The 10,103-nt window shown below is 40.0% G+C and overlaps 1 protein-coding gene across 1 annotated transcript; it reads right to left on the bottom strand.

Annotated features, from left to right (window-relative positions):
• Positions 1–3,954: 3,954 nt before the first annotated feature.
• Positions 3,955–4,722, bottom strand: LOC142163938 (uncharacterized). Its single transcript, XM_075221094.1, has one exon. The coding sequence runs from the start codon at positions 4,720–4,722 to the stop codon at positions 3,955–3,957; it is 768 nt and encodes a 255-aa protein (XP_075077195.1).
• Positions 4,723–10,103: the final 5,381 nt, after the last annotated feature.

Below are 10,103 nucleotides of genomic sequence, written 5' to 3'. Positions count from 1 at the left end.
AGTAATGCACAAACGCAACCTACGAAAGATGCAGTTGAAAAAATATAGCAGTAACACAATTAGTAAGTTCAACACTCAACATTGCCTATGCTAATGAAACATAATATGTTAGAATATGTCGGAGACTGCCATGAAAGTGCTTGAGCTAAAGCTTGGACATAGTTAGAAGAGAGAAGAGAGACTGAGGAAAATGAGAATTATTGTATATGTATATTGAAGAAGGAAGCTAGCGTATTAATACATTGTTCTAAACAAACTAATCCATAAATTACATAATTACCCTCTACACTGTAACTACTTAACTACCCTTGTGTCTATATCCTCAATACTTCCCCTCACGTTGTGTAGTGTGAATAAGTTGTACACTCCCTGCTTGGACAATAGAAAATCATGTTGTGCCTTCCCCAGTCCTTTGGTTAGTACATCTGCTATCTGCAGGTTTGTAGAAACATGTGCAGTCTGGAGTAGGCCTTGTTGAATTCTCTCTCGAATAAAATGGCAGTCAATCTTGATATGTTTAGTCCTTTCATGATAGATGGGATTTGCAACAATCTGAATAGCCGCTTTACTATCACAATACAGCTTCATTGGAAGTTTCAAGCCCACATTCAACTCTTTGAACAACCCTGTTAACCAGACCACTTTTGCTATTGCATTGGCCATACTTCTGTACTCAGCTTCTGCAGAGCTCATTGACACTGTAATTTGTTTCTTGGACTTCCAGGAGATAAGAGAGTCACCCAGCTTTATTACAAACCCACTCACTGACCTTCTAGTCATTGGGCAAGTGGCCCAGTCTGCATCACAATATACTATGAGTTGGTCAGAAGATTGAGATGATAGCAGAATCCCCAACTGAGGTGCATTCTTTAGGTACCTTACCACACTCAATGCTCCTTCTATATGTGACTTCTTTGGCTTGTGCATGAACTGGATTAAGTTCTGTACTGCATAACTGATGTCTGGCCTTGTCATGGTAAGATACAGCAGCTTCCCAACTAATTTCTGATAGTTGCTTGGATCACTAAGCAATTCATCAGTATGTAGAGTTCCATGTGCATTGACATGATCATACTCTGCACTGGTGAGCTTATGGCTTGTGTCTAGAGGTGTGCAGGCTGGTTTAGAACCTGCAAGCCCAAGTGTGGCTATGAGATCAAGACTGAACTTCCTTTGACAAACCAAAATGCCATGTCTGCTTCTTGCAACTTCAAGACCAAGGAAGTATCTCATTTCCCCTAGGTCCTTGATCTTGAAGTGATGTTGAAGCACAGCTTTGGCATCCTGAATTAACTGAGAAGATGATCCAGTAATTAAGAGGTCATCCACATAGATCAGGATAATGACCAAGTTAGAATCAGACCTCTTACTGAAGAGGGAATAGTCATGATGACTCTGTACAAAACCAGAGGATGAGAGGGCCTCACTAAGCTTCAAGTTCCATTGCCTAGAGGCCTGCTTGAGCCTATACAAGGACTTCTGAAGCTTGAAAACTCTAGGAGGCTCCCCCTCACCTAGAAGAACAGGGGGTGGAGTCATATACACTTCTTCCAGCAAATCACCTTGAAGAAAGGCATTTAAGACATCCATTTGGTGCAACTTCCATCCTTTCATTGCGGCTAAGGATAAAATAGTCCTTATTGTGACCATTTTCACTACAGGTGAGAAGTTCTCTTGATAATCAAGACCCTCTTGTTGTGTGTAACCTTTGGCCACTAAGCGAGCTTTATACCTTTCCACCTGACCTTTGGCATTGTATTTCACCTTAAACACCCATTTACACCCTATATCTCTCTTGCCAGTTGGCAAAGGAACTAACCTCCAGGTGTGGTTGTCCTGTAGGGCCTGTAACTCTGCATCCATGGTTGCAATCAACTTGGGATCTCGAAGAGCAGCAGCATGGGAAGTTGGTTCTGTAAGAGCTGAGAAAGAGCAAAGTGCCTTGAAGTAAGGTGGAGACAATGAAGCATATGACATGTATGCAGACATGGGATAACTGGAACCCAAAGTAGTAGAAGGACAAGCTTATGGCATTCCATGAACAAAGCCATTGAGCCAGCCAGGTGGTTTGGAAGTCCTAGTAGACTTCCTTAGTCCCTCTTCTGGCAAATCATGTAAGGGAGCCATAGTTGGGTGTGGCATCACTGCTGTAGGATGTGATATGAGGTGAGGCTGCTGCAGAGTCTCAGAAGCTGGATCAGCAGGATTAGGAGATGAGGAAGCCTCGGGGTTAGGAGCTGAGGAAGCCTCAAGAGAAGGTGGAGGTGCTATTACTGAATCAAGAGCTATCTCTAAGACCTCGGAGGTAGGATCAATGATGAAAGCATCATCTGCATCAATAAACAGCTCAGCATTAGGCCTCCTTCCTGTGGAAGTTGTGGTCTTGAAAGGAAAAGTGTATTCCCTGAAAGATACATCCTTGCTTACAAAAAATGCTTGTTAGTGAGACTGTATAGCCTATAACCCTTTTGAGTGGATGAATATCCCATATGCACTGCTGGTTCTGCTCTAGCTCCAAATTTGTCATTTCTATCAATGACAGTAGCATAACATAGGCTTCCCAGAACCCTGAGATACTACAATCTAGGTGGTTGACAATAGAACATTTCAAAAGAAGACTTTCTTGCTAATACTGTGGATGGGATTATATTGATCAGATACACTGCATTCTGCACACAAAATCCCCAGAACCTCAGTGGAATGCTTCCCTGAAACTTGATGGCCCTAGAAACTTCAAGAATCTGTTTGTGTTTCCTCTCTACCATTCCATTCTGCTAAGGTGTGTAGACAAAAGAGCTTTGATGAACTACACCTGCATTCCTAAACATGTCTGTACAATGTGAGTTAAAGAACTCTGTTTCATTATCTGTCCTGGACACCTTTATTGCACTGTTAAACTGAGTCTTTACAAGACTCATGATGTCTTTTATTACAGTAGGTACATAACTTTTAAGTTTGAGCAGAAATATACAAACCATTCTACTAAAGTGAGGAAAAATATATTCCCATCATAGGTAGGGATTTTATAGGGACCCATACATCACCATATATAAAATCAAATGCTTTAGAAGCCCTACTAGTACTTTGTGGAAAAGGAAATATTGTATGTTTTGCCAAAGGACAAATAGGACAGACATTATTACTATGTAGCCTACTATGTTTTATTATGTGCATCTGATGTAGAACCTTATGTGGAATATGCCCAAGTCTTATGTGCCATAGCTCTTCTTCATTGGTCACGCAGTGCAGCTGAGGCTTGAACCCTATCTCTATCACTGTGAGGCCAATAGTATAGATCTCCTTTCAGCCTACCAGTCCCCTTTGCCTTCCTAGTGTAAAGGTCTTGCATTAAGCAAAAATCAGGAAAGAACAGCATACAACAGTTTAGTTCCCTATTCAGTTTTGATACTAACAGTAAATTGTATTTAAAACTTGGGATGCAAAGCACATTGGATATAATCCCTTGATCCAATTCAGTATTTCCTACAAGAGAAATGGCCAAGCTATCTCTATTTCGCAAATGAACTTTTCCACCAATACTTTTAGACTGCTCTTTAGGCTTAGAGATCATTTCACTGTTTGACACCATGTGATTTGTTGCCCCTGTATCTACTATACACTTATTATCCTTTGCTTTACTATTAGTAGAATGAGTTACACTAACTGCATTTGCAAGCATTAGAGGTCCAGTTATACATGCTGCATTAGTTGTTGGCTCAGGTGTATTATCCTTTTGTAGCATCTTCAGAATCTGGTCATATTGTTCTGGAGTGAATGGCATTGGCATCTGCATGCTCAATCCTGCATCTTTCTCTGCACCTGCAAAACTACCTGTTGATCCTCTATAACCTGCGTTGGTATAATCAACATTTGGACCTAATGGTCGTGTAGCTCCATCACCTGTGTGTCCATTTCCTGAATTATTTCCCATTCATTGATGTTGTCCATGATTCCCTAGTTGTGCAGAGTTATCAAAATGTCTGAATTAGCCACTGGCTTTCTTCTACCCTTGAAATATGTTGGATATCCAATCAATTGATAACAATTCTCTTTGATATGTCCTTTCATTCTACCGAATTCACACTGTATATAGAAATTCTTTCTACGTTTCTGCATCTGAGGCCCTTTAGCACTCAAAAGTGCAGTAATGTCATTGCCCTCCATTACTGAGTTGAGACCTGTAGAGTCACGCCCTGACGATCCTTTCTGAGTCTCATCCTCGATAACCATGGCATATTCTTGATTTAGACTAGGTTCAGTGGATTTCATAAGGATGTGACGTCTTTCCTGACTATATGAGTCATTTAGACCTCCTAAAAATTGAAGTAAACTTTGTTGATTCAAAAGCTCAACATAGTCCTTCACAGACCTATGAGGCGGCACAATTGCGTCAAATTCGCCCCACAATTCCTTCAATTTTGTAAAATATGTAGAAATAGAGTCGGTACCTTGAGCGATTATTGCAATTTCCCCATGTAGATGATAGATCCTCATTCGATTGACCTTGTCAAATCTTTCACGAAGATCCTCCCACACAGCTCGGGCATTCGATGCATACACTATCCCACTGAGCAGATCTGGCGATACAGTATTCATGATCCATGAAAGGACTATAGCATTACAAGTTTCCCAATAATCATGCAATGCTATCGAAAATGAAGCCTTGGTGTGTTTACCATCAACAAACCCTAGCTTTCGCTTAGATTGAAGTGCAAGCTTCATCGATCTCCACCACAAGCCATAGTTCTCGAATCCTTTGAGCTGAACCGGAATTAGCACTGAGCTCGAAGTGTCTGATGGATGCATGAACATCAGATGCGTATGGTCAATTTTTTTTCCCCGATTTCTGAATCGAAGAAAATGTTAGAGTTTTGAGAAATCGTCTATCTTCTAACTGAGCTCTAGATTCTGTAATCGAGTGACGAAGAGGCGTGTTTAGATCTTCTCTGATAGCTCTGATACCATGTCGGAGACTGCCATGAAAGTGCTTGAGCATAGTTATAAGAGAGAAGAGAGAATGGGGAAAATGAGAACCCTTGTATATGTGTATTGAAGAAGGAAGCTACCGTATTAATACATTATTCTAAACAAACTAATCCACAAATTATATAATTACCCTCTACACTGTAACTACTTAACTACCCTTGTGTCTATATCCTCAATAGAATACATATCATATATCTCCCATGAGTATTTCCTTCCAATTTGAAGTTCCTTTATCAGAGAGGTTATGCAACTAACTTCTGTTGAATTTCTAACTTAACAGTTGGCTTTATTTTCATAATCTTTCTATGGCACCCCAAAAACTTATTACTGTAAGAAAAGAAAGAGTAATTCTTCTTGAAACTCCTCTGCTAGTTCTTTTTAAAAAAATATATGGCTATACAACTTTTATCTTCAATTTTTTATTCCTATTCTATGATTTTGTCATGACCCAACTTCCACCGGAGATGTAACAATGAATGATGAACAGAGACTGAGACATAATATGAAAAATGAAGAATCATGACTGAGTATATAATTACAATTAAAGTAGATAACTCAAAAAAGCAAAAATAGCATCATTAGGTCTCAATCGAATAGGCACATAGCCTAAACATTATTTCTAACGTGAGTCACAACTCAATTACTCTAACAAGTAGGATTTACGTGGGTAAAACAAGACTTGATAACAACATAGTACAAAAAGAATCAACCCGGATCATGATTACTACGGTGCACGCCCACACGCCGGTGACCTAGCATGTGCGTCACCCCAGCACAACACAATTAACACATTTTTTAGGGTTAAATACCCTCAATTCTAAGTTTAGAAATGTTACTTCAAAACGCGTAAATCAATACTCCAACAAGCTTTTACCTCGCGAATCGACCTCTGAACGACCCGAATCTAGCAAAAACAACTTAATATAATCAATACAAGCTAAAAGAATTGATTCCATATGATAAAGCTAATATTTTTAATAAAAATTGGAAAGTCAACCCAAAAGGTCTCAGGCTCGTACCCTGGAACCCAATCAAACTCACAAATTCTGAACACCTATTCCATAGTCACCACCTCACCATGATTGTTCCTCATTGTTTTTGCGTTTCTGTCACGCCCCAAACCTAGGAGCGAGACAAGCACCCGGTGCCTCACCTAACCTGGCGTACCAAATTGCGACTAAGGGACTCTGAACATATAATGTCATACTTTGGCCATGGGGCCACCTTGCAAGAAAATTTGCAAAGCAAAATATAAAACTGAATGGAAACTAGCGCTAACTAAACATCAATATAAAGCTAGGCCGACAAGGCCGTCATAGATACTACAGCTGACAAACCATCAAATATACATACCAGGCCTACAAACCCAACATACTGTACTAACCAACAGGATATGTCTACAAGCCTCTACTGATAGATGTACTATGATCGGAACAGGGCCCCGACCTACCCATAACATATATACAGATATACATAAGATGTACACAACACTCTAGACCTGGCAACTCCAAAAGACATGGAGCTTACCGATCAGGCTGAACTCGGGAAACACCTACTGAGGAGATCTACTCGTCTGTCTATCTAAACCTGCATGCATGCAATGCAGCATCCCCGAAAAAGGGACGTCAGTACGAAATAATGTACCGAGTATGTAAGGCAATAACATAACTGAGAATCGAAACTGAACTGATAATATAATAACTGGAAGTAACTGGGAGTCAAAGATGATCTGGAGATATACTTACATGCTGATACTGACTCAACTCCTTCAATATAGTAAGTAAAATAATTGTACGGCCTTATAAGGCTCGGTATATATATAACTGCTCTGCCATAGTAGGCTCGCTCATAGGCGCTCGGCCATACTAGGCTATGTATCTCGGCCATGCTGGGCTCGCTCATAGGCGCTCGGCCACAGTAGGCTCGGTATATAACTTTCCATCTGATCAGAGGTTGCCCAATAGGGGCCTGCCCATCGATTATAGCTCGATGGTAATGAAAATACTGTAATACTGTATATATAGGCTTGCTGCTTTCTTGACTGGAAGAAGACAATACTAAAATTGAATATAGAGTCTCGATAAGGAATAATATTGTAACTTATGAGACTAGAATAGTGTGAATAAATTCATGAATATGAACTTCTCTTTTTGTCTCATTACTAACACATGTAGCTACGAGATCATGCCAAAATGAAGGAAGGCTTAGCCTTAACATACCTTATCACAATCTTTCCAATCACCAAGTTGAACTCACCTCTTTGCACCTTAATCTACAAGAATGATAATAATACTATCGTTAAGTTACGAAAGGTACAACTATCACACAACGAATGACAAACCTATTTTGTATTAAAACGGGCAGCATCTCCCCTATAATCCTTACTTCCTCCAAACCTATTTTGTATTAAAACGGGCAGCATCTCCCCTATAATCCTTACTTCCTCCAAATTCAAGATAACACCAACAATACAAGAACAGAACAATAACAACATATATACATCATTTTCCAGCCCTATATACACCATCAAATACTACAAAATAGCCCAACACACCCCAATCTCTTCGTACACAAAACGACCACCGTAGTAGTGTCAAACGACCCGAAAATGTTATGACGAACGACCAGCCAACCACCCTACATTTATATGGTGTTTATAAACCCCCTTCCTCGTCCAAAACTCCACAAAATAGTAGTAAAACACGCAGCCCAACAGCAACACAAGACAGTCCACAAAACAGTCCGCTACAAGGGAATAACTCGAACTCACGGCTTCCGATCACCGTCCCGTGAGTTCTTACAAGTATAGAATGACTTACCATGAATTTACAGAAGAAAAACTGGATGAAAGAGAGCAGTAAACTCACCTTATTTGTTGGATAACTCAGCTCCTATCTTGGTTCTTCAAACTCTAGGTTTTACCTCCAATTAGAACTTGAAAGGGAGAGAAAATCAATTAGGGTTTGTGGGAAATTTTTGGGAGGATTCTTTGCAGAGCTTATGTCTGGTTATTATGCTCTATTTTAAGTCTAATATATGAAGAAAATAGGCCCTTAAAAGGCCTCTTTGGACGACCCGAAATGGCCCATTTTTGGGCTTTCATTTAAGCAAGTAGGTGACACACCTACTTGTCACCTAGCAGCTTGCGCAGTATCGCAAAAATGCCCATATCTCATTACTCCGATGTCATATTGACAAACGGTTTAATGCATTGGAAAATAGACTCATAGATCTTTAATTTTATGGGTGGAACACCCCATAACTCTAAGTATATTGGGAGAAAATTGCAGTTACATTTGACCCAAAGTTTCAGTAAAACTTATGAATGTAACTTATGATGACTTTCATCGACTTTTGTTCCACAACTCTCTTGACTTCAAAACATAACACACGGATGTCATACGACTAATATAAATCATAACATAATCTCCTTATCATGTTAAGCACCCTAGTCTCACCCCAAATGTATATGTTATAACATTCCCAACTTGTCGACTTTCGACGAAACATTATTTTCTTCAACTGCTTTAGCTTCTGAACTGTCCAACCCTCTTTGTACTTGTTGTTCATGATCTTCAATATTTGTAACCTTAGAGGTAACATGATTAACTTACTTTATATACTTTTAAATATTATCTCATTTTTGGTCCTACATTAGTTTGCTTACGACGCATTTTTATGTACGAAAATATAGGGTGTAACAAAATCGACCTTTAAATCCTTTACTTTCAATCTCCAACAACATAGTCTAAAATCTCTAAATTTTACTTGAAAATTACATAAATTAGGTGTAATAATCAATATGTAATCAATATTTATCAATAAAAGTGATGAATCTTTACTTACCTTTTCAATTGTAGCAAAATCCCTCTCAAAACCGCCCTTAGCCGAGTCCCAAAACTCTCCAAATCAGAAATACCACGAAACCCTTTGAAATATAACACTGCCAGTCAATTCGCACATGCGGCTCACTAATCCGCATCTACAGTTTCACAGGTGCGGTCAAATTTTGCATCTGCGATCCCCCTGAAGGCTCCATCCTTTTGCATCTGCGGACAAAAGCCCGCATCTGTGAGTCCACTTCTGCGGACGACCTTTGCATCGCGCTTCTGCAAATGTGGCTCCCCGTCCGCATCTGCGACTACTGCCTTGCCCAGCTAACTCCTCTTATGTGCTCACCTTCCCGCACATGCGAGCTTTCATGTGCGGTAAATCCCTCGCACCTGCACATCTTCCAAATACCAGACAATCCCGCATTATGCATAGATAGCCGCTTCTGCGGTTCCGCACCTGCGGCCAAAACCTCGCAGGTACGGTTGCACCAGACCTGAAGCCAACAACATTTCTCAAAGTCCAAACCTCAATTCGATTTCAATATGAATCACACCTGAGGCCCCCGAGACCCCATCCAAACATACCAACACATCCTAAAACACAATAAAAAATTAGTCGAAGACTCAAATCACATCAAACGACATCGAAATCACGAATCGCATCCCAATTCAAGCCTAATGAAACTAATAAACTTCCAACTTCTAAAACCAATGCCGAAAACAAGTCGAATCAACCCTGAATGACCTTAAAGTTTTCATACTAGTCCCAAATGACATAACGGACCTATTCCAACTCCCGAAACCAAAATGCGAACCCTATATCAACAAAGTCAACTCTTGGTCAAACCTCTCAACCTTCCAAACATTCAACTTTTCAACTTTTACCAAAAAGCGTCAAAGCAACCTACAGACCTCCAAACAAATATCCGGACATACTCCTAAGTCAAAAATCAGCATACGAAGCTATCAGAACAACCAAAACTCTATTCCAGAGTCGTATACACAAAAGTCAAACTCCAGTCAACCCTTTCAACTTAAGCTTCCAACCTTGGGACTAAGTGTCCCAATTCAATCCAAAACTTTCCCGAAACCAATCTAACCACCCCGGCAAGTCGCAAAACCATAAATGAACATAGAAGAAGTGATAAAAAGTGGAATGGGAATACAATACACAAAACAATTGGTCGGGTCGTTATATTCTCCCTCTCTTAAACAAACGTTCGTCCTCGTATGGGTCTAGAATCATACATGAGTTTCAAATAGGTGTGGATAACTGCTTCGCAT

Source organism: Nicotiana tabacum, chromosome 9 (assembly GCF_000715075.1).
Source record: "Nicotiana tabacum cultivar K326 chromosome 9, ASM71507v2, whole genome shotgun sequence".
NCBI lineage: Eukaryota > Viridiplantae > Streptophyta > Magnoliopsida > Solanales > Solanaceae > Nicotiana > Nicotiana tabacum.
Note: the sequence above shows the minus strand (reverse complement) of the source record. Positions and strands in the feature narration are given on the sequence as shown.

Bases quoted from the DNA above. Each gene is read 5' to 3' on its own strand.
- LOC142163938 (XM_075221094.1), bottom strand. From the start codon at position 4,722: ATGAAGCTTGCACTTCAATCTAAGCGAAAGCTAGGGTTTGTTGATGGT.